The 24,869-nt window shown below is 35.9% G+C and overlaps 1 protein-coding gene across 2 annotated transcripts in view; it reads right to left on the minus strand.

Annotated features, from left to right (window-relative positions):
* fgf24 (fibroblast growth factor 24) overlaps positions 1-23,814 on the minus strand; it is a 39,555-nt gene extending 15,741 nt beyond the window's left edge. The window contains exons 1-3 of one of the 2 annotated variants that reach the window (XM_087280258.1): positions 23,156-23,814; positions 22,923-22,959; positions 5,040-5,202 (exon numbers count right to left, since the gene is read on the minus strand). In XM_087280258.1, coding sequence (XP_087136384.1) covers positions 5,040-5,202; positions 22,923-22,959; positions 23,156-23,187 — 232 coding nt within the window. In that variant the 5' untranslated portion in view covers positions 23,188-23,814. 2 annotated transcript variants of the gene reach the window in all.
* Positions 23,815-24,869: the final 1,055 nt, after the last annotated feature.

Raw genomic sequence — 24,869 nt, forward strand, 5'->3', positions numbered from 1 at the left:
AATACTGTGAAAATTTTCTTTAAATTTAAAGAAACTATGTTAAACATCATTTGGGAAAAATATGAATAAAAACAATTCACAGAAAGGCTAATAATTCTGACTTCAACTGTATACAGTATATCTGAAAATGTGGACATTTTTGAAAACACCATCATTGTCATGTCCGATTAACTTTGACAAAGTACTTTCAGCTCCTGATACCTTTGACTAAATCTTTTTTTTTTTTTTGTTGCTTTAGATAAAAACATATTTTAAATGCCTACATTTAAACATTCAGAACCAGATTTACTAACATTTTTGGCCATTAAAGTGATAATTTACCAGAAAATGAAAAAACTACTCATTATTTACTCACTTTTTATGAGTTTAGTTTCTTTTTTCTGTCAAACACAAAATAAGTTATTTTGAAAAGCCTATTGACTTTCAGAAAAAGAAATACAATGGAAGTAAATGGTTACAGGTTTCCAACAGTTTACAAAATAACTTCATTTGTGTTCAACAGAAAAACAAAACTCGAGCAGAGTTATGACAAGTAAAGGTAGGTGAATGATGGCAGAAATGTAAGTTTTGAGTGAACTATCCATTGAAATGAAGAACTATCAGCACTCAAAAAATGAATTTTGCTGCTCAATCCAATTCATTCATTTTCCTTTGGCTTAGTTTCTATTTCAGAGTTCACCACAGTGTAATGAACCACCAATTATTTAAGGATATGTTTTAAGCAGCAAATGCTCTTCCAGCTACAACCCAGTACTTGTAAATACCCATACACACTCATACACTGTGGCCAATTTAGTTCATACAATTAAACTATAAACCGGAGCACCTAGAGGAAACCCACATGCGAACACGGGGAAAACATGCAAACTTCACTCAGAAATGTCAACTTACCCAGCCGGGACTCAAACCAGTGACCTTTTTGCTGTGAGGTGACAGTGTAACCACTGAGCCATGGTGGCACCTGCATGTTCAATCTACCGATTTAAAATGAGCTGAAACAACACTTCCTAATTCATTTCGGGACAACTTAATTATTTAATTAAGTTACATTGGTACAAAAAATATTAAGTTAACTTTATCGATTTTTGTCAGCTTGAATGAATTGTGTAGAATCAAGTGAGTACTATTTTACTGACACACTGTGAAACAAAAGCAGTGGACCCTGATTTCTGTGGATCATTGTATTGTTTATAACTTGGAGGAGTTTCTCTTTCGGACTTTAAATTTGTGTTAGTGTTCATATGAATCATGCACGTTGATTTACTAAGGTTTGTGGTAGGCAGTGCACATTTTAAGGAATTATTTTACACCCAAAAAAGCCTATCTAACTCACAAAACTTCCCACTCCCACCGCCGCTTTTATGGGATTGCGCTCTCATGCCAATTTCACCAGGTTAGTAAATCTAACCGTCAAAGAGATAAAGTTGACCCAAAAATGGAAATTCTGCCATTGTTTACTCATTTGTTCAAGAACATAAAAGGAGATATTTTGAAGAATGCTGGTAGCTGGCACCTACGGAGGCTTTTTATATTATTATTTTTTTCATATTTCAGATTTTTATATTGATTTCAGCATGCTTTCAAGACTAAAATATATCAGAAATATGGGAAAATACTTAATGATTATACTTAATAATAATATACTAATACTTAAGGATGATAGAATGGTAACTTCTTCTTCTTTGGCCTTAGTCCCATATGGTTGCGGGGTCAGCGCTTTGGAACAAGTCCTTTATTTACACTTGTCCATATGATAAAGACTTTTTTTTACACCTGTCGTCTGGGCCTGTCAACCTCATACACTAATACACTAAGGACAATTTAGCCTACCCAATTCACCCGCGGCATGTCTTTGGACTGTGGGGGAAACCGGAGCACCCAGAGGAAACCCACGTGAACGCAGGGAGAAACTCCTCACAGAAATGCCAATTGAGCCGAGGTTCGAACCTGCGAACTTCTTGCTGTGAGGCAACAGCACTACCTACTGCGCCACTGCTTCACCCCTGGGATAGAATGGTAACATACGGGAGAATTTGAGCAAAAACGGGAGGGTTGATATGAATGAAGTGAACAGGAAGTGTTTGTAGAGAAACAGTTTTGCGAGATAACGCAAGACATCTTTGCGAGGGAATGCAAAAACCTTTAAAAAAAAGTTTTCCTATACCTATTTTTTTTCTTAAACCTATTTATTTCCCCACCATCACGACCCTTCCGGGTCTCTGGAAAATGAAAACCCTTCCAGGTTTGAAAAGCTGGTAGTTGGCACCCATTGACTTCCATAGTATTTTTTTTTTTCTACTATGGAAGTCAGTGGGTGCCTGTACTACCAGCATTTTTCAGAATATCTTCTATTATGTTTAACTCATAAAGGTATAAAAAAGAAAACCAACAGCTGGTAGACCATCAGCGGATAAATCTGCTATAGCAGAGAACATTCAGACTAGTGCTGCGCAGGAGAGATTTTTGGTTTGGTCTCTATTTTGCGCAACATCTGTGTCAAATTGTTGATTGTAACTTAAGCATTGTCGGAAACCACGACTCGACCAGACAAATGCTTTCACTAGGAGAGATACAGGCATCAGTGTGCGGCAAATTCATCGCTTGTTGCTTCCTGAGTGAAAGGGTGTTAATGTGTCATTGCTTCTGTGAGTTTGATAAATACCATTAGATTTACATTTGAAAATAATGTTTTTACATAGGCCTATACTCATTTTGCAGGACTGCTGCGGATAATTTTGGACAATTTCTTGGGTAACACTTTATTTAGTAATTTGAGTATTAGTAGACTGTCTGCTTAATGTCTGTTGATTCTGCTCCTTCAACGACATTTAACTGACTATAAGAAACTTTGCAAGTACATGTCAACTTACATTAACCCTAATCCTAACCTAACCGTCTACTTATAATCTAATGACAATTACTTGTAATGTAATGTAATGTGTATTTATATAGCGCATTTCACCACCACTAGTGTGTAGCATCCACTTGGATGATGCAACGACAGCCAAAGGACAACGGCACCAGTGCGCTCACCAGCTATAGGGGGAGTGGAGAGACAGTGACGGAGCCAATTCAATGGATGAGGATGATTAGGAGGCCATGATGGTTAAGGGCCAAGAGGGAATTTTAGCCAGGACACTTAACATGTAGATGCAATGTAACTTAAATTCAACAAACGGAGCATCAAAATAAAGTGTGACCATCTTTTGAGCAGGTTTTAAGCATCTTAATGCCTGCACTAACTTATTTTATCAATATAAGTATTATCTTACTTCTCAAACCTTGGATGGGCTAGTGCAGGTACTTAGTTCAGGCAAGCAGTCAAAATCAGTAGAGAACTAGAGCACAATGTATTGTATTCAGCAAATATAAATAAAACGTATATCAATAATTTAAAACACTTAAACACCATATTAGTCATAATACATTCAATTATGACAAGACATTTTGTATTAAAAATGTTATTTTTATTAATAACAGCTGCAATACCGTCCCACAGGTTAAAAACCACTGACCTAGACAATAGAAACGTTTTATTTCCTGTCATTCTTAGTACATAATGTAACTACTCTGTAAAAAAGCTGGGTCCCACACAATTCCTTAATGTTGTCTCAACACAAATCGATTAAGTTAACTTGAAAATTTTAACAAATTTAAGTGGATTAAACATAAAAATTGAAAAAGTTAAGAACTGAATAAGTGTGTTGCTTCAACTCATTTAAATAAGTAGTTTGAACAGGCAGCAAAAGTCATTTTGTAAAGTGTACAGAGGATTGAAAATCGTCAAAACTGAAATGTGAGATGCTAATGGTCTAATCTGATTCAATGATTTATGCTAAGCTAAAAGAGCCCCCACCACGGCAGAGATCAGTTAATTGAATTGGAAAACTGTTTAACTCCAGGGTAGTTGTAAAATGAGCCTATTTTCAAAAACAGTACGAATGTTCCTTTCTACATAATGTGTTCAAGAGCAGATCAGAGAGTCAAGAGCTAAAGCTAGAGCTGTCTTATAGTTCAGAATTTTTATTCCAAAAATCTGAGTTTAGAGCATACCTGTCAACCCTCACGTTTTTCCTGGGATTCACCCGTATTTTACAGTTCTATCCTGCTATCATCCCTTAAAGGTATTTTCCCGTATTTCTCCCGTATTTCCAGCCTGATCTCACGAGAAAACGTAAGTATTTTACGTTTTGCCAGTTTAGTGGCTAATTTGTACGAATTCGTACGAGTTCAGTCGTCCGAAATGGTACGATTTTAAAAAGGAGGCGTGGCACCTGACCCCACCCCTAACCCCAACTGTCATTGGGGGTGACAGTTTAATTTAAATCGTACTAAATTGTACGAATTAGATTGTACGAATTCATACGAATAAACCATTAAATGAAAAAGTTATGAATTGCCATGAGATTGTGTTGGTATTTTTCCTTCTCTGAAGGATGGCAAATAAACATTTAAGGAGTCGAGCCTCCCTATGCGCAACCCGTACCGCCAGACCACCAGGGGCCGTCCCTTACTCTTAAATGTGAGTCTGTTCTGTGCTTTTGCTTTGTTTAGGCTTCAAATAAACATAAAAACAGCGCGATTCCCTTCATATGCAATCCTCAAAACAGTCTGCATTACTGTTCGCTGACGCGCTCCATAGTGATAAATAGACACTGTTTCCCAAACGGATTCTGTACTCATTATTTGAAGCAGAGCAAAAGTCTGGGTTTTGGGTGCTTGTTTAAACAGATATACACATAACTAATAATAATATTTAAAGATGTTGATCTTGGTGGGTTTTTTTCAAACACAAGTAAATGTGTCCTAAGTGAGCATAAACAGTTAGGAAAGCAGTCAGAGCAGGAATCCCTTATTATCGTGGGCATATCCCTTATTTTCACATCCCAATGTTGACAGGTATGGTTTAGAGTCAATTCAGACTTTTTGTGTCTTGTTTCTAGTCCAAACATCTAAAAAATCTTAAATCAAGACACTTTTTCTAGACAAGCAAAAGATGTTGTTTTTTTAAGCACAGGAGACTCCCGTACCGTACTTGCCCCCATCGTCTCCATTGGCGTTAATCTTCTTGCCGAGAATTTGCACGTGTTTGCCGGTGGTTCGGCTGTAGAGCTGATAAATCCGCACCTGCTTTCGGCTCACGTCGTCTCGAGTGTGGTTCTCGATGTAGAACCGGAAGTCAGCAGAACTCTGGTGAGATTCCTGGAAACAGCAAGAACAGAAAGTGATCAGAACTACCGTATCTCTTGATACAGCAGCACCAATGGAGCACACGTTTTGCAGTCAAAATCGAATGGCAACAAATGGGCTGGAATTCTATCAACTGGGAATTGATTGATAAATGGCAGTTAGATGTCAATGGGCCAGTGGTCCTCATGATTTATTATGATTTGATGAGTTTTTTCTTCTTTTTTAGTGAGGATTAACACAAAGTAATGGATTATTTATAATTATGAGACAATTCTGTATTTTTTTATGCAAGTTATCTCACAATTCTTACCTTTGTTCATGTAGTTTTAAGTTTATGTATTACAATTTAGCATTTTCAATGCAATTTTCAAATTAGATCACATAATTATTACTCTTTTGTACAATTCCAAAGTTTTATCTTAAATTTTTTTGAAGGGGTTGAATCGCATCCCACAGTTTGGCCATTATTTATGCAGTTCTACACTAAGCACTTTTTATTAATAATTTATTCACAATATCACAATGTTTGTGTAATACAACGGTGCTGGACAACGGGGTTGAAGATCCACATGCAGTTTATTTATAAGATTAGTCAGGCAGGCAACGGTCAAAACAGGGGTAAACAGATACATGCAGATTATCTAGAATCGAGGTCACAAATAGGCGAATGGTCAATACAGGCAGCAAGAAATCAAAACGAGAAAACAAGGCAAGGGTTCAAAACACAGCTAGACAGGAAGAGAGAGGACAACGCTTCGTAGTGTTACAAGACTCAGCAAAGTCTGTGTGTTTGTGTGCTGTCCATGTAATCAGTCTTTGAGTAGCTCCCAGCTGTGTGTGTGTGTAATCAAAGAAGAACCGGAACAGGTGTGGGTGTGTGGTGCATGACAGATTTGTAGTTTTCCAGCAATCTGTATGGACTAGATTGCTGGTGATTTTGACAGATTAAAGCAAATCTGACCTTAAATCTCACAATTTTGAGGGTTGAATTATATGTTTCTATCTCAAAATTTAGATCTTTTCCCGCATGTAATTCTGAGTTTATTTTACACAATCTGAATTTACTTTTCATGCAATTTCGAAATAATCTCACAATTTAGATTTTAATTTCACTCTTCCTGCATTTTTCAAGCAAATCTGAGCGAATGTTCCACAATTCAGCTTTTTGGGAGGTTGAATTTTGATTTATATTTCTAATAGTTCTAGTTTTAATAGTAATTCTAATAGAATTATTTATTCTAAAACTTTTTCAACCAAATCTGAGTTTAGTCAATTTAGAATTTTTTTGTCTTATTTCTAGTCCAAATATTTTACGATTCTTAAATCAAGATACTTATTTTAGACGAGCAAAAGATGGTGTTTTTTTAAGAAATAATGTCAAAATTAAGTGAGTTTTTCTTTAAAACAAACAAAAATAAAAAATTTTAAAAAATAAAAATTTAATTTGGACTTTGATTTTAGGTTGCTTTTTTTTAATCTGGCAGGGGGCAAGAGATAAAAAATTGCCCTTGTGGCTTATTCTGGCTTATTTACAGTTTTATTGTTGATTAATTAGCATTGACCTTGTTAAACAAAATAAATAAATACAAACAAGACAAAAAAATGTAAGATTTAGAAAAGTATTTTTTTGCAATGCAGTTTCTTTTTGGTCTATTTAGACTCAAGAAATGGAAATGGAAGACAAACTAGTGTAAATTTGGCAGGAGCACCTGTGTCTGTTTGACATGTCATCCGAGCTATTACACAACTGGGTCGAAAAAGAAAAAATGTTTGAGAGAAATTGCTAGTTCCCTTTAAAAGTCAAGTGAGCAAAATAAGTACATTTTCTACCCCACTAAAGGCTTCTTTCTCATTATGTAGGAATAACAAAAGATATACTACATGACTTACGTTGTTTCCATGTCACTTCTTACATTTGTTTGGTTGTGAGATGTAGGTCGCGTTTGATGTTCAACCGGCGTTTGTTGACTAACTATAACCAAATTCCGAGCGAGACACATGCTTTCTGTTTATACTAGAATGCGTATGCCCAGAGTGCGCGAATGGTCACATGCTATACATTTTTGGTGGCAAAGTGTGAACGGAGATATGTTCAGAGACGCTAGGTGAAACACTAGTGTGGAGGCGGATCGTTTTTGATCTAAAACGCCGTTATAAAACTAAAACGCTCTAGTGTAAACGGGGCCGTAGTTTGTGGACCAAGACAAAGATGTCTGCGATTCTTCCTATTGTAAAGTCATGCAGTGTCAAACCTTGATGCTGATCTACCCTACAGTGTAAACACAACACGGACAGAACGCTACCCCAGATAGTCATGCAGTGTGAAAACATCTATGACGTGACTACTTTGAAAATCGTGAGGTCTGAACTCGGCATTACACAACACAATCTGTCAAATATAAACATATGAAGCAACTCTGATTTTTAAAAAGTCTGAACTGAACTTAGTAAGTGCGAGAAAAATGTAAAAATTGAAGCAAAAAAAAAGTCAAAATTAACACTTCCATAGCGGAAACAAGCTTCTAAAGATTCCTGCATGTTTTTGCTGCTCTCACTCTCTCTTTCTCTCTCTCTCTCTATATAAATAAAACATCTGAATACTTTGAGCCCGGAGCTACACGGAGAAGTCAAGTTTTCAATTTCCACAAGCAAGTCTCCAGCAATTATCCACCTGAAAGATCCAACTCTGTCATCAAACAAATATCTGCCTAAGGTAAGAATCGCACTCATAAATCATGCATACACACCTGTAAGTATGGGAAGTACATGTACACAACTGAAGACCGAACTAGCACACACACACAAACACACACATACAGAACACTAAAATAAAACACAATGGATCTCCAGTCGCTCACATTCACACTCACCCCAGGCTTTATACAAAAAAAAATCACCAATGCAATTCTCATCCAAAACCCTCCTTCCCCTGTCATATCTCCATACGTGAGGAAAACATATACCTCAGGAAAAAAACCTGGAATCTCCGTCCCAGCCAAGACTGCTCTCACGGGCTGAAACCAGCAGTAATTATCCTGTAATGAGCTTTTATGTGGCTTCTCTCAGGTGGTTAATTACGCTCACATTACATGCTTCCATTCCATGTTATTTTAACCTCGGCTAATTAATGACATTTAGGGAGCATGAGGGGAAATGTGCAGCTCAGAAAGAAAAAAAAAAGATCTTTCCAGGAGAGTCGAGAAAGAAACGTTCACAGGAATCCATGCTGCTGGATGTACATTGTAAAAAAAAAAAAAAAAATCAAAAGTCAATACAGCAAATGTGTTTATGTAGCTTAACTTTACCTTAGCTTCAAATAATCTTGCTCCTGTTTATCTAACCAACCTTTTGTCCCACTACAATCCATCCCGTTCTTTAAGATCTCAAAACTCAGGGCTTCTGGTAGCACCTAGAATAGTAATGTCTACTAAAGGAGGTCGAGCCTTCTCATTTATGGCTCCAAAACTATGGAATAGCCTTCCCAATAAAGTCCGAGGCTGTAAAAAAAAACTGTAACAATGTAAAAGCATGAAAAAAAGTCAAAACAATAAATGTGTTCATGTTGCTTAACTTTAGCTTAAATTTAAATAATCTCACTCCTGTTTATCTAACCAACCTTCTGTCTCGCTACAATCCAACCCGCTCTTTAAGATCTCAAAACTCAGGGCTCCGGGTAGTACCTAGAATAGCAATGTCTACTAAAGGAGCTTGAACCTTTTCATTTATTGTTCCCAAACTCTGGAATAGCCTTCCTGATAATTTCCGAGGCTGTAAAAAATGTAACACTGTAAAAAAAAAAAAAAAATGACAAAAAGTCAAGACAACAAATGTGTTTATGTTGTTTAACTTTAGCTTTGCTTTAAATAATCTTGCTCCTGTATATCTAACCAACCTTCTGTCTTGCTACAATCCAACCCGATCTTAAGATCTCAAAACTCAGGACTTCTGGTAGTACCCAGAATACAAAAGTCTACTAAAAGAGGTCGAGCCTTCTCATTTATGGCTCTAAAACTCTGGAATAGCCTTCCCGATAATGTCAGAGGCTGTAAAAAAAACTCTAACACTGTAAAAAAGACGAAAAGTCAAGACAACAAAAGTGTTTATGTTGCTTAACTTCAGCTTAGCTTTAAAAAAATATAGCTCCTGTTTATCTAACCAACCTTCTGTCTCACTACACTCCAACCCGCTCTTTAAGATCTCAAAACTCAGGGCTCCAGGTAGTACCTAGAAAAGCAATGTCTACTAAAGGAAGTTGAGCCTTTTCATTTATTGTTCCCAAACTCTGGAATAGCCTTCCAGATAATGTCAGAGGCTGTAAAACAAAATCTGTAGCACCTTTAAAAAAATATTTCAAAAAGTCAAGACAACAAATGTGTTCATGTTGCATAACTTTAGCTTAGCTTCAAATAATCTTGCTTCTGTATATCTAACCAACCTTCTGTCTTGCTACAATCCAACCCGATCTTAAGATCTCAAAACTCAGGGCTCTTGGTAGTACCCAGAATACAAAAGTCTACTAAAGGAGGTCGAGCCTCCTCATTTATGGCTCTAAAACTCTGGAATAGCCTTCCCGATAATGTCAGAAGCTGTAAAAAAAAACTCTAACACTGTAAAAAAGACGAAAAGTCAAGACAACAAATGTGTTTATGTTGCTTAACTTCAGCTTGGCTTTAAAAAAAATCTATCTCTTGTTTATCTAACCAACCTTCTGTCTCACTACACTCCAACCTGCTCTTTAAGATCTCAAAACTCAGGGCTCCGGGTAGTATCTAGAATAGCAATGTCTACTAAAGGAGGTTGAGCCTTTTCATTTATTGTTCCCAAACTCTGGAATAGCCTTCCCAACAATGTCAGAGGCTGTAAAACAAAATCTGTAGCACCTTTAAAAACATATTTCAAAAAGTCAAGACAACAAATGTGTTCATGTTGCATAACTTTAGCTTAGCTTTAAATAATCTTGCTCCTGTATATCTAACCAACCTTCTGTCTTGCTACAATCCAACCCGATCTTAAGATCTGAAATCTCAAGACTTCTGGTAGTACCCAGAATACAAAAGTCTACTAAAGGAGGTCGAGCCTCCTCATTTATGGCTCTAAAACTCTGGAATAGCCTTCCCGATAATGTCAGAGGCTGTAAAAAAAAACTGTAACACTGTAAAAAAGACGAAAAGTCAAGACAACAAATGTGTTTATGTTGCTTAACTTCAGCTTAGCTTTAAAAAAATATAGCTCCTGTTTATCTAACCAACCTTCTGTCTCACTACACTCCAACCTGCTCTTTAAGATCTCAAAACTCAGGGCTCCGGGTAGTACCTAGAATAGCAATGTCTACTAAAGGAGGTTGAGCCTTTTCATTTTTTGTTCCCAAACTCTGGAATAGCCTTCCAGATAATGTCTGAGGCTGTAAAACAAAAACTGTAACACCTTTAAAAAAATATTCCAAAATTCAAGACAACAAATGTGTTCATGTTGCATAACTTTAGCTTAGCTTTAAATAATCTTGCTCCTGTATATCTAACTAACCTTATGTCTTGCTACAATCCAACCCGATCTTAAGATCTCAAAACTCAGGACTTCTTGTAGTACCCAGAATACAAAAGTCTACTAAAGGAGGTCGAGCCTTCTCATTTATGGCTCTAAATCTCTGGAATAGCCTTTCCAATAATATCAGAGGCTGTAAAAAAAACTGTAACACTGTAAAAAAGACGAAAAGTCAAGACAACAAATGTGTTTATGTTGCTTAACTTCAGCTTAGCTTTAAAAAAAATCTAGCTCTTGTTTATCTAACCAACCTTCTTTCTCACTACACTCCAATCTGCTCTTTAAGATCTCAAAACTCAGGGCTCCGGGTAGTACCTAGAATAGCAATGTCTACTAAAGGAGGTCGAGCCTATTCATTTATTGTTCCCAAACTCTGGAATAGCCTTCCCAATAATGTCAGAGGCTGTAAAACAAAATCTGTAACACCTTTAAAAAAATATTCCAAAATTCAAGACAACAAATGTGTTCATGTTGCATAACTTTAGCTTAGCTTTAAATAATCTTGCTCCTATATATCCAACCAACCTTCTGTCTTGCTACAATCCAACCCGATCTTAAGATCTCAAAACTCAGGACTTCTGGTAGTACCCAGAATACAAAAGTCTACTAAAAGAGGTCGAGCCTTCTTATTTATGGCTCTAAAACTCTGGAATAGCCTTTCCAATAATGTCAGAGGCTGTAAAACAAAATCTGTAACACCTTTAAAAAAATATTCCAAAATTCAAGACAACAAATGTGTTCATGTTGCATAACTTTAGCTTAGCTTTAAATAATCTTGCTCCTGTATATCTAACCAACCTTATGTCTTGCTACAATCCAACCCGATCTTAAGATCTCAAAACTCAGGACTTCTTGTAGTACCCAGAATACAAAAGTCTACTAAAGGAGGTCGAGCCTTCTCATTTATGGCTTTAAAACTCTGGAATAGCCTTTCCAATAATATCAGAGGCTGTAAAAAAACTGTAACACTGTAAAAAAGACGAAAAGTCAAGACAACAAATGTGTTTATGTTGCTTAACTTCAGCTTAGGTTTAAAAAAAAAATCTAGCTCTTGTTTATCTAACCAACCTTCTGTCTCACTACACTCCAACCTGCTCTTTAAGATCTCAAAACTCAGGGCTCCGGGTAGTACCTAGAATAGCAATGTCTACTAAAGGAGGTTGAGCCTTTTCATTTATTGTTCCCAAACTCTGGAATAGCCTTCCTGATAATGTCAGAGGCTGTAAAACAAAATCTGTAGCACCTTTAAAAAAATATTTCAAAAAGTCAAGACAACAAATGTGTTCATGTTGCATAACTTTAGCTTAGCTTTAAATAATCTTGCTCCTGTATATCTAACCAACCTTCTGTCTTGCTACAATCAAACCCGATCTTAAGATCTCAAAACTCAGGGCTTCTGGTAGTACCCAGAATACAAAAGTCTACTAAAGGAGGTCGAGCCTTCTCATTTATGGCTTTAAAACTCTGGAATAGCCTTCCCGATAATGTCAGAGGCTGTAAAAAAAAAACTGTAACACTGTAAAAAAGACGAAAAGTCAAGACAACAAATGTGTTTATGTTGCTTAACTTCAGCTTAGCTTTGAAAAAATCTAGCGCTTTTTTTATCTAACCAACCTTCTGTCTCACTACACTCCAACCTGCTCTTTAAGATCTCAAAACTCAGGGCTCCGGGTAGTACCTAGAATAGCAATGTCTACTAAAGGAGGTTGAGTCTTTCATTTATTGTTCCCAAACTCTGGATTAGCCTTCCAGATAATGTCTGAGGCTCAGACACACTCTCGGTTCAAAACCAGACTTACAGACTTACATTCACACAATGCATCAACGATCAAGCTTCATGCAGGTGAGTGGGCTTTTGCAAACCACCTGTAGGACACAGTCCACCTGTCTTAATACACCAGACATTTTGTTGGAAATAGGCTTTATATGTTTGTTTCTGTGTTTTGGTTATATAACTCCTATTTTCATTCACAATGCTTCATTTTTGCATTGACATTTAATATATCTTGTTCAAATACATTATGGACAGCAGCTATGCTAATTATTTTAGGCCTCTAGAAACTTTGCAGTAACATTGATAGGATTTAAGACCTGTGAAGAGATGATGCCATTGCCAACCATCAAGAACTTCGAGGACATTACATAAACTTACTACACAAATACACTTCATTAAACATGTACACAGACATTAGCCCCTTTCACACATATGTGTATGTGTGAACAGGCCCTTTTTGAAAATGCTAGTAAATTCGCTCCGGCTATTTTCCGGAAGGAGAAGTTGTAACATTACTAGTAATTTGAGGAATGCTGCGCTGTGTGAACACAGAAGGAAGATTGCCGGAAAGAGCGTGTGCACATCTAGAACCTTCTGAGGTAAGACGTCTACTTTAGCCAATCAGAACACACGCATTCACGTCTGCGCGGTTTATGAGAATAAAAGCCTGTGAATATTTTTCCAGACACATTTAGCTGCTAGATGTTAGTCAGATAACGTTTCTATGTTCCTTCTTAATGCAAACTGTGTAAAAAAATATATTGATAAAATGCTTATGATAAGCCATTGTTTGTTTGCCTTCAAGCTCTGACGCGTGTGCATGTGGAGCAGCCGGTGAGCGCCAGCACACACACATAGTATGAGCATCTCGACATGCGAAAGTGTTTCTCTATATGTTTTCATTGAAGTTGTTCACATTACTTATCCATCCACAGAGTTTGTAATGTAGTCAAATGTTTACAAATACAAGGGCAGATGTTTAGAGGTCATTTCTGGTTAATGATGTCAGAATTTACCGGTATTTTATAATGGATATGAGAATGGTCTTTTCCGGAAAAAAATCCATAACGTCATCGCCTGTGTGAACAGAGCTTTTTTTGAACACTGGTAAAGTCGTTCCGGAAGTTTTCGGGATTTTTACCGCTATCACTGTGTGAAAGGGCCTATTACCTATATGCAATAAAATTGAAGGTTAATGATGTCTGTATGTAGTTAACTTATATTTGATTGTAACTAAGCTGCTTTGAAACTATACAAATAAACTGGAATGGAATTGAACTTATTTTAATTTGTTAATCGGGTTTCAACTAAATTTTTTTTAAGTTATACAAAGTTTAACTTATTTTTTTAGTCAGACTGACTGTTGTAAGTTGAGATGACTAGAAAAATTCATTAGATTCAACTAAAAAAGTCAGGTCAGCAAGAGTTTTTTTACAGTGTCACTGCTAACAAAACTAGTGAAATTAACCAGTTAATAAATTAATTCTTAATAAACTAATTCTTCAGTCACAAAGGGAGTAATGTTTATTTATTCATTAATTTTCCTGCAGCTTAGTCCCTTATTTATCAGGGGTCACCACAGTGGAATGAACTGCCAACTTTTCCAGCATATGTTTTACTCAGCGAATGCCTTTCCGGCTGCAATCCAGTACTGGGAAACACCCATACACACTCATTCACACACATACACTACAGCCAATTTTGTTCATCCAAATCACCTATAGTGCATGTCTTTGGACTGTGGAGGAAACTGGAGCACCTGGAGGAAACCCACGCCATGGGGAGAACATGTATATACTTATATATTTAAACTATATTTATGTTATAGCCACTTTTTTTTTTACTCATTTTCAGTAAGGTATATTTGAGAGTCTCTTTTTTTATTTGAGGTTTAGACAAATCTAAGCTGAATAAATAATCTGCCCACTGATGTATGGTTTGTTAGGATGGGACAAGATCAGATATTAGACTATTTGATTATCTCTTATCTGAGGGGGAATAAAGTAAATATTGAAAAAATGACATTTTGAATGTAACTAACCTTATTTAAAATATTAAATGACAAGTTCTTAGAAATGCTTATTGGTAATCACAAATGGAGTTTTGAGATATTTACAGTAGAAAATGTCTTTAAAGAACATCATCATCATCATTACCTAATATTCTAGTATTTTTTTAAATAAAAAAAACATTAATTTTGATTTGTACAAATGTGTCTTTATTTATTCCAACAAATATACACTAAAATATATCCGTAAATTAGCAATTTTTGTATTTTATGATTCATGTTTTTATATTTTTCCCCATTTATTTATAGTTTTGAATTGCATTATGGGACATTGATCTATCCTCCAACAACTTTTAACTTTGAAAAGTTTGAAAAAGTGACTTTTGTTAACATTTTTTATAGTTTAAAGTGAAATATTGTCTGGGTTGGTGTATATTACACTACAAAAATCTTGTATTGAACTACCAGTACTTTTACTGTTAGTTTACAGACTTATTTCTCTATATATTATATGTTATACAATATATTATTTCAAACTAATCAAATGTCAATAAAAGTCACTGGTTGTGTTTACACTGCGAGGCTTAGTGCCTAAATCAGATTTTCTTCACAGATCTGACTTTTTTGCATAGCTGTTCACACTGTTGTTATAAATGTGGCCAATATCAGATTTCCAGTGTAAACAGATCATGGTCCTAAACTGACCGGGACGCGCAAAACTACAGTTACGGACAGCACAAAGTCTAATTCTGCACACAATGTGTAGCCTATATGAAGTAAATAAAGCATGTTGTCAGACTTTGTTAATATTAATATGATTATTGCCGTTTTCATGTGTTTTTTTATTACCTGTAAATGTTTGTTTTGCTAGTACTAATGTGTATTTCGGTGTTTGAAATCTAAAATAAGTGTTTTGTGATCAAAAACACTGATGATTTGTTATTTGATCTGACCATCGGTGTGTAGTGAACTCATTAAGGGGTAATAAGCAGCCAGTTGTCAAAAAATATTCAAAATGAACAACCGTAATGTTTGGGGTAAAGTATTTGCCCTGTGTGCTCTCCTGCTATGCTGCTGAGGAGTAGAGGATGTTTGCAGCAAGAACCAGTACAGAATAATGATGTATGTTGAACTAAAATAATGTAAAAGTAACATGAATTCCTAAATGACCGTTCACACTGTGGTTGGATTGCAAAACATCAGATCTGTATCTGATTTAATACCATATATAAAATTGGCACAAGTTTTGAAATTGAAAAGATCAGATTCCATGTGCTTTTACTGTTCATATTGTCACGACAAAAACAGATGTGAGTCACATGTTGGCAAAACAGTCAGATTCGGGCCACATTTGCCTGCTGTGTAAACGTAGCCTTTGTTAGAGTTGCATTTTCAACATCAAAAGTTGAGAGAGCAGAGATCAACATCCCATAATGCAAATCACAACCGCAAATAAACTTGTGAATCACAAAATACAGAAGCTAATTAACAGATATCTGTTTACAGTGTGCAGGATTTACTCTGAAATCCCATCAAGCACAGAGCTGTGTTGTGTGTAGACAGTGGTGTATGGATGGACGGATGGAGGGCAAGCCTATGCAGAGATCTAGTCAAGGCCAAATTTTTTTTAGTATTATTAAATCTTTCAAAGCCAACCTAGGCAAACGGATCTCAGCGGGACTTCAAAAGCCGGGCAAAGAAGCCGAGCACTCTTGCATGTCAGATAGGGCGTATCAGCAGACAGCACTCTGTGTGCAGGAAACAACGCTTCACTGCACCGCCACTTCAACTGGCCTTATCACCACATCTCCTTAATAACAACTGTGTTTGTTTTCTCAGGGACGATCTATAACAACAGAGGAGCTTCACCTTTTTTCTGCAAAGTCAGATTGTGGGCAGCACTTCCAGTTTGAGGAACTTCCATTGAGCACAACTGAAAGACGATTTAGATTGAGAGATCTGAGATTGAGAGATTTATTTTTATCCGCTGTGAAAATAACGTTATGCTTGGTATTTTAAAGGAGACATATTATGTTTTTGTTGTGAAATGAGATGTGAAATGAATCTCTGATGTCCCCTAGAGTGTGCATGTGAAGATTCAGCACAAAATAACACACAAATATTGTACTAATTGAAAGATCCTTTTAAGGCCAAAATTAATTCAAATTTTGCTGACTGTATCTTTAAATTCAAATGAGATTGTGCTTGTGTCTAAAGAGGGGGAGCTGCAAATGTCTGTGTGTCAGCATAGTGGCGAATTCAAAACAGGACTATCTCGACATTTATAATGCCTGTAATGGCGGATGGCTGCATCCCACTCAGTGCTGTCTATGCTAATGAGGGAGAGATCAAATGGGCCGGGCTTTCCCCCTCTGATCACAATTACAATGGGAGAATGTCAATCAAAAGTGTTTCTGCGGACTGTTTTTATAAAATGTGAATCTAAAAAATAGAATTAATACATTTTTTTACATTAGAGGCTGGTTGTATTCACACACTTTTACTACACAACTGTGTTTAAAAGTGATTTTTGCACAATAGGTCCTCTTTAAAGTGACATTGGAATTGCTGTGGTCGAAGATTGTTTTACTTTTTGTTCTTTGAGATTTTTCATCTATAAAATGTTTATGATATTGCTCTATATGCAGATATTTATAAGCCCCTCTTTGATTGTTTTTGTTTGTTTCTTTTTTAAATATTTCACAAATGATGTTTAACAGAGCAAGGAAATTTTCACAGTATGTCTGATAATATTTTTTATTCTGGAGAATGTCTTAGTTGTTTTATTTCGGCTAGAATAAAAGCAGTTTTTAATTTTTTAAAAGCATTTTTAAGGTCAAAATTATTAGCCCCTTTAAGCTATATATTTTTAATAGTCTACAGAACAAACCATCCTTGTACAATAACTTGCCTAATTACCCTAATCTGCCTAGTTAACCTAGTTACCCTTTAAATGTCACTTTAAGCTGTAAAGAAGTGTCTTGAAAAATATTTAGTAAAATATTATTAACTGTCATCATGACAAAGGTAAAATAAATCAGTTATTAGAGATGAGTTATTAAAAATATTATGTTTAGAAATGTGTTGAAAAAACTTTTCTACTTTAAAGAGAAATTGAGGAAAAAAATAAACAGGGCATCCATTTCTGTTTCATTACTATTTGATATAGTTGAATCTAAAAAAACATTAGTCCTCATGTCAAATATTCTCCAAGTGTTGTTTACTGGAAGATAATAGTATCAATTTCTAATAACTAATTTCTTTCGTCTTTGCCATGATAAAAGTACATCATATCTCACTAGTTATTTTGCATGATACTAGGTTAATTTAATGACTTAACTAGGTTAATTAGGTTATAACTCATTGGACAACAATGGGTTGTTTATTAGCCAATCAGGCAAAAAAATATATATATATTTCTTAAGGCAGTTAATAAAATCGACCACAAGAAAATGGTAAAAAAATAAAATAAAATAAACTTCTTTATTCCACAACTAAAAGAAATAAAACAAGACAAAATACTGTGAAAATTTCCTGGCTCCCTTAAAAATAACTTAAGTAAAATATTTAAGAAAGAGGGCAGCACTGTGGCGCAGTGGGTAGCGTTATCGCCTCACAGCAAGAAAGGGGCTGATTCGAGCATCGGCTGGGTCAATTGAAATTTCTGTGTGGAGTTTGCAGGTGCTCCGGTTTCCCCCACAAGTCCAAAGACATGCGCTATAGGTGAATTAGGTTAATTGTTCGTAATGTTGGTGTGTGAATGAGAGTGTATGGGTGTTTCCCAGTGATGTGTTGCAGCTGGAAGGGCATTCGCTGCGTAAAACATACGCTGGATAAGTTGGGGATTTATTCTGCTGCGGTGACCCCAGATTAATAAAGGGACTAAGCGGAAAAGAAAATGAATGAATATTTTAAAAAATAAAAAAGGATTCACAGGAGGGCTTTTTTTTGTGCATCTTTTTTTATACAGTGCTGAGAATTTCAACCAATCCCACACTTTTCTGTTGAGCTTATGAATGCAGCAGCCAATTGCGCGCTCATTAGTTTGGTTTCCATCACACTGAATGCAAATTTTAAAGTATGGCATAAGAAACTAATCATAGAAATGCCATCTTTTAAAAGGACAACAGCTAATGTATTCATTACTTCGGCTTAGTCCCTTTGGTCACCTCAGCGGAATGAACCACCAACTTTTCCAGCTTATGTTTTACTCAGCGGATGCCCTTCCAGCTGCAACGCAGTACTGAGAAACACCCATACACTCTTGCATTTACACACATGCACTCTCAGAAATAAAGTTACACAAGCTGTCACTGGGGTGGTACCTTTTCAAAAGGTACACATTTGTACTTAAAGGGTCCATATTGGTACCGCAAAAGTATATATTAGTACCTAAAAATTTTAAGAGGATCACTTCTGTACTTTTTAAGTACTAATATGTACCCTTGAGGTATTGATATGAACCTTTTAGGTACTAATTTGTACATTTTGAAAAGGTAGCACCCCAGTGACAGCTTGTGTACCTTTATTTCTGGCCAATTTAGTTTATCCAGTTCACCTATACCGCATGTGTTTGGACTGAGGGGGAAACCGGAGCACCCAGAAGAAACCAACGCAAACATGGGGAGAACATGCTAACTCCACACAGAAATGTCAACTGGCCCAGCCAGGACTCAAACCAACGACCTTCTTGCTGTCATTCAACAATGTTACACTCTCAGAAATAAAGGTACGCAATCTGTCACTGGGGTGGTCCCTTTTCGAAAGGTACAAATTTGCACCTAAGAGGTCTATATTGATACCTCAAGGGTAGATATTAGTACCTAAAAAGTACAAAAGTGTTCCTCTTAAAATTTTTAGGTTCTAATTTGTACCCTTGTGGTATTAATATGGACCTTTTAGGTACAAATATAAACCTTTCGAATAGGTACCACGCCAGTGATAGCTCGCATACCTTTATTTCTAAGAGTTTAACCTCTGAGCCATCGAGCCACCCCATTTAGATTAACTTTTTTTTGCAAACTTTAAGAGAGTTTGCATCCAATCGACATTACAGCTTCAGTAGCTGTTTTGATCCACCTATTTAATCTTAATTCATGATCAGAGGTAGTTGTACACTCATACTTGCACCATATTTCTTGGAAACAAAGATATACAGTGTCTATTTATATTGCTGTATCAAGTATGCATCAATCTGTTTTATTAATGTTGGTGAGTTTTCGGTCAATTGATTTATAATAATTAACTTACGATCTGTGTTATTGGTATAACAAGCATACAGTTGAAGTCTGAATTACTAGCCCCCCTGTATATTTTTCCCCTAATTTCTGTTTGAAAGAAAGCTGATTTTTTCAACACATTTACAAACACAATAGTTTTAATAACTCATTTCTAATAACTGATTTATTTCATCTTTGCTATGATGACAGTACATAATATTTGACTAGATATTTTTCAGATACTAGTATTCAGCCTTTAAGACTTAATTCGATTAACTAGGCAAGTCAGGGTAATTAGGCAAGTCATTGTATAACAGTGGTTTGTTCTGTAGACAATTAAAAACAAAAATACTTAGGAAGGCTTATAATATTCACCTTTAAAAATAAAAAAAAAACTGCTTTTATTCTAGCCGAAATAAAACAAATAAGACTTTCTCCAAAACCAAAAATATTATAGAAGATACTGTGCAAAACTCCCTGCTTTGTTAAACTTGAATTGGAAAATATTTGAAAAACAATCACAGTAGGGCAAATAATTTGACTTCTACTGTACCTGTAGCCAAAGCTCTTTTATATAGTGATACAGTACAGCAATATTCAATATACATCACATTCTGGGGCTTATTTAAAGTCTGCTAATGGTAATTTGTTAAATCCAATGAGCTGTCTTTTAATATTTGATGGATGATCTGTGAGGAGAATAAAGCCTCCTCAATATCCAAATTATTTAAACATTTCTCTGATTGTTTAACAGAAGTTATTCCCATAATTTATGCAATGCAGCAGGGGCAAAGCAAAAAAAGGGTGTATACTAAGTGTTTATCAGTGACCTGAAGAAGTACTACACTCATCCTTACACAGAAAGCAGGCTGTTCCACACTAAAGCTTTGTTTGCGCCAACCGCTTTGGAACAAAACTGATGGTGCAGAATTATATAACCGCCACGGGTCTCGTTTCTTCAAACCGGCGGCTTTTGTTCCTGGTTCGAGGGGTGATCGGCCCCTTCTGTTACGACACTCTGATTCAAGTTTTATAATCGCTATGCCTTGACCCATTTGCCAAAAGAACAAATAAATAAAATAAAAGGCTCTTATTTAGTTTTTCCCGCCTTGTGAGGAATATACGTACATCTGTCAGCAAAGACGGATCTTGAGAAACTGCACATATCTTATTACACTCTTGTTAAGGTATATTTTGTTGGCACAGTTTAAAGGATTAGTCACTTTCTTCAGAGTCTTTTGAAAGCCTGAGATCGCACCTGGTCTTAACCTATAATGACATCTCAAAGGAATTGCAAGTTGTTTGGTCATTTAGCTGCCTTAGATTTACCGTTTTGTTAATTTTATTTCACCAACAAACCTATCTGTGTGGGGTTTTAATCAATCTAATCCTTATTTCAAGTCATGCATTGCTTATTTCAGTCAATGTTTATGTTTATTTTAAAGTAGCTAGCCCTACAATTTTTTGTTGTTGTTTTTGGTTTAATCTTAGTTTATTCAATTGAAGTTGCTTTTAATTTCATGATTACGTAAGAAAGACAGAGCAATCTGTTTTGTCATCTAGCTGTTTTCATTTTTAAAAACATTGAATTTATTATTAGCCCCCCTTTGATTTTTTATTTTCTTTTTTAAATATTTACTAAATGATGTGTAACAGAGCAAGGAAATTTTCACAGTATGTCTGATAATATTTTTTCTTCTGGAGAAAGTCTTATTTGTTTTATTTCGGCTAGAATAAAAGCAGTTCTTAATTTTTTAAACACCATTTTAAGGTCAAAATTGTTAGCCCCCTTATACCATAAATTTTTCTTTTCGATAGTCCAATAACTTGCCTAATTAACCTAACCTAATTAACCTAATTAATCATTTAAATTGCCCTTTAATCTGTATAGAAGTGTCTTAAAAAATATCTAGTCAAATATTATTTACTGTCATCATGACAAAGATAAAATAAATCGGTTATTAGAAATGAGTTATTAAAACTATTATTTTTAGAAATGTGCTAAAAAATATTCTCTCTTTTAAACAGAAATTTGGGGGAAAAAATAAACAATAATTCTGCTAATAATTCTGACTTCAACTGTATTTATATGTATAATATTTTTTTTATGTTTATATAGACATATAGACATACATTTTTATAAAGACATACTGTATGAGCACATAATTGTACGTTTATGTATATAAAGATAGTTTAATCATGGACTATCAAAAAATATATGGCTTAAAGGGGCTAATAATTTTGACCTTAATAATTTTGACCTTAAAATGGTTTTTAAAAAATTAAGAACTGCTTTTATTCTAGCCGAAATAAAACAAATAAGACTTTCTCCAGAAGAAAAAATATTATCAGACACACTGTAAAAATTTCCTTGCTCTGTTAAACATTATTTGGGAATTATTTAAAAAAGAAAAACATATCAAAGGGGCCAAGTAATTCTGACTTCAACTGAATGAGCATTTTTCTCAGCCTTCTGTGTTTATGTTCAGTTATTTCACTTTAAAGGCAATAAAAATAACATATTATTTGCTCTAAAATTCAAATTACTGAACCTACACACAATAGCTTGGAAAAAAAATGCTAATTTTATAGCAAAAATTCATATGGCACTTAGAGCTTTTTGTATATGAACTCTTCAAATTAAAACAAAAAACAAATTATCTGTCAGTCTTGTCTTAATGTTCTTTTCTTTTAATTTCATGGCAGACAACAGTGTTCATCCTTTTGCATGTTAAATAAACGTAGCACAAAACCAGAAGGTCACGAGTTCATTAAAAAACAAAATGCACATATCACGTACGTCAATCTCCAGCGTTAAATCTCTCAAAACGAACTGTTTACTAACTGTTCTGAAAGATACAATGATGCTTTGGACGAGCACGAGCCGTATTGTTAGAAACTGACAAGTTTAATTTTCTCCAGGCTGAATAAAACACAAGGACGCACAAATGCAAAACCCAGACGTGTTTTTAGAGAAGAGAGAAATTCTATTCCCCTGGCAAGACCACCAACAAATCCAAAGTCACTTTTTAATTTCACAGCCTCTGGGGTGTAGATTTCCCATGCGCCTGCTTTCAAAAACCTTAAGACAACAAATTAAACAAGCTTTGTGTTTGCGCACCGGCGGCGCATCCTCATAATCCCCGCATTAACCCAGATTCACGATGACAATCAAAACAGCCAGACTTACCTGCAACTGGAAGTAGAGCACCAGCAAATGTAAACACCTGGAAAGAGAAGAAGAAGAGGGGGAATGAGAGGGAGAGACAGAAGGGAAGTAAGGAGGGGTGAATCACAAGCAATTACACCAGATATAAAAAAAAAATGTAGCCGTACATCTTAAGGCTGGCTTTGAGCGACTTCTATTGGCAAGAATGCAGGAGCTCAAAGCGAATCAAATATATTATTAAGAATGTTCCTTACACGTAGATGAACCTTGACGGCAGAACAGACATCTTGGTCAAATACACCTGTTTCCAGCGTTTGCCGCTCCAGTAAGTGGCGCGCGGAGCCCCGCCAGTGTCTCACAAACAAAACCCCGGAGGAGAGGTGCAATCCCAGGGAAAACAGAGATGAGGGAAGCGTAAATGTGCCGCTGGAAGCAGCATGAGGCTGTTTCGCGTTTGAAAAGAGATCGGAACAAACGCAAAACGACGTCTCCCCGGTGGTGTCCGCGCGCGCTGCGCTCTCTCGCCAAAGCGCGCAAAGATTGAATCGGTTAAAGGTTCAATCGGGGTGTCTCCTTCTCGGCGAACAATCCGTGAACTTCACTGCTTCTTCTCGATCCAGCACGCGATATAAAAACGATATAAATCCTGCTCGTACCTGCTGAAGACACCTGAAAGCGCGCGCCTCATTCCAAGCGTCCCGTGTGCCCGCTGTTCAAGAGGAAAACTTTCCCAACTAGTCCTAAAGTTGTCAGGATAGATGATCTTTTTTTTCGAGAAGTCTCTTCTTTACATTTTCTTTACTGTTATCCGGGTGGTTTGTACAGGGAAAGTCGCGTGGCAAATCCTGGATGAGCGCTGGATGATGGTACAGGACTGTGTATGTCTGTGTGCTGCGGAGGGCTGGAGCGCACTGAGGGGTTTTGGGTTGGTGGTGGGTGGAAACCTGTCAGTGGTTTTGCACCTGATAGGGTGATCCGAGAGAGTCCATCGGTGCGCGGAATGCGCTTTCCCTCAGTCTGGGCGCCGCTTGCTTTGCGCTTCTCCGACTTTCTCGAGCTCGTTCGTCGAGTCGATGCGATTCTGTGAGAATTCCTGGCGGATTTCACATGCGAACTCGTAAACAGGTGCATTTCAGTTGAGCAAAACCAGACACGCGGGCTTGAGATAACCAAATTCTCATCTGATGGGGTAAAGAGAAAGAGGCGTTACACTTGTGCGAAGCTAAAAATACATATACTGACAATCAATGTTTTTTTATTGCCGATAATATTCATTAAAGGTCGGTTATGGATTCATGCAGTGTACTAAAAAAGTCTACAACACTGTAAAACCCAATAAGTTAAGGTAACTCAAACCATTTGAGGAAACCGATTGCGACAAACCATTTAGGTTCAAAAACTAAGCCCAATGAGTACTGTGAACTTAATCCATTTGAGTAAACGAAGCAATTTGAGCATAAACCCGATAAATAAAGAGAACTCAAACAACTGAGTACTGTAAAACCCAATAATTTAAGGCAACTCAAACCATTTGAGGAAATCGATTGCAACAAACCATTTGAGTAAAAAAAAAAAAAAACTAATCTATATGTGAACCTGCTCCATTTAAGTTAAAGTAATCAGGTACCTTCAACACTGAGTTCAAAACTCTTTTCAAATGAGTAAAATTAACTTTCAGTAAATTTTGAGTTAACTACACTCATTTCATTTGATAAATTTGACTGTTGGGTTTTACAGTGTTTAAATTTAATAGTGAGTGAGCCAGTGAGTATATATATATATATATATATATATATATATATATATATATATATATATATATATATATATATAGTGACACTGCTTCGGCAAGCTGTTTTTTTTTATCTAAATGCACTTAAAAAATACTAAAATGTAATTCAGAGTACCATAATTTCAAATATCCAAAATAAATAAATAAACAAATAAATAAATAAACAAATAAATAAA

Source organism: Danio rerio, chromosome 14 (genome assembly GCF_052040795.2).
Source record: "Danio rerio strain M-AB ecotype USA chromosome 14, GRCz13ab, whole genome shotgun sequence".
NCBI classification, from domain to species: domain Eukaryota; kingdom Metazoa; phylum Chordata; class Actinopteri; order Cypriniformes; family Danionidae; genus Danio; species Danio rerio.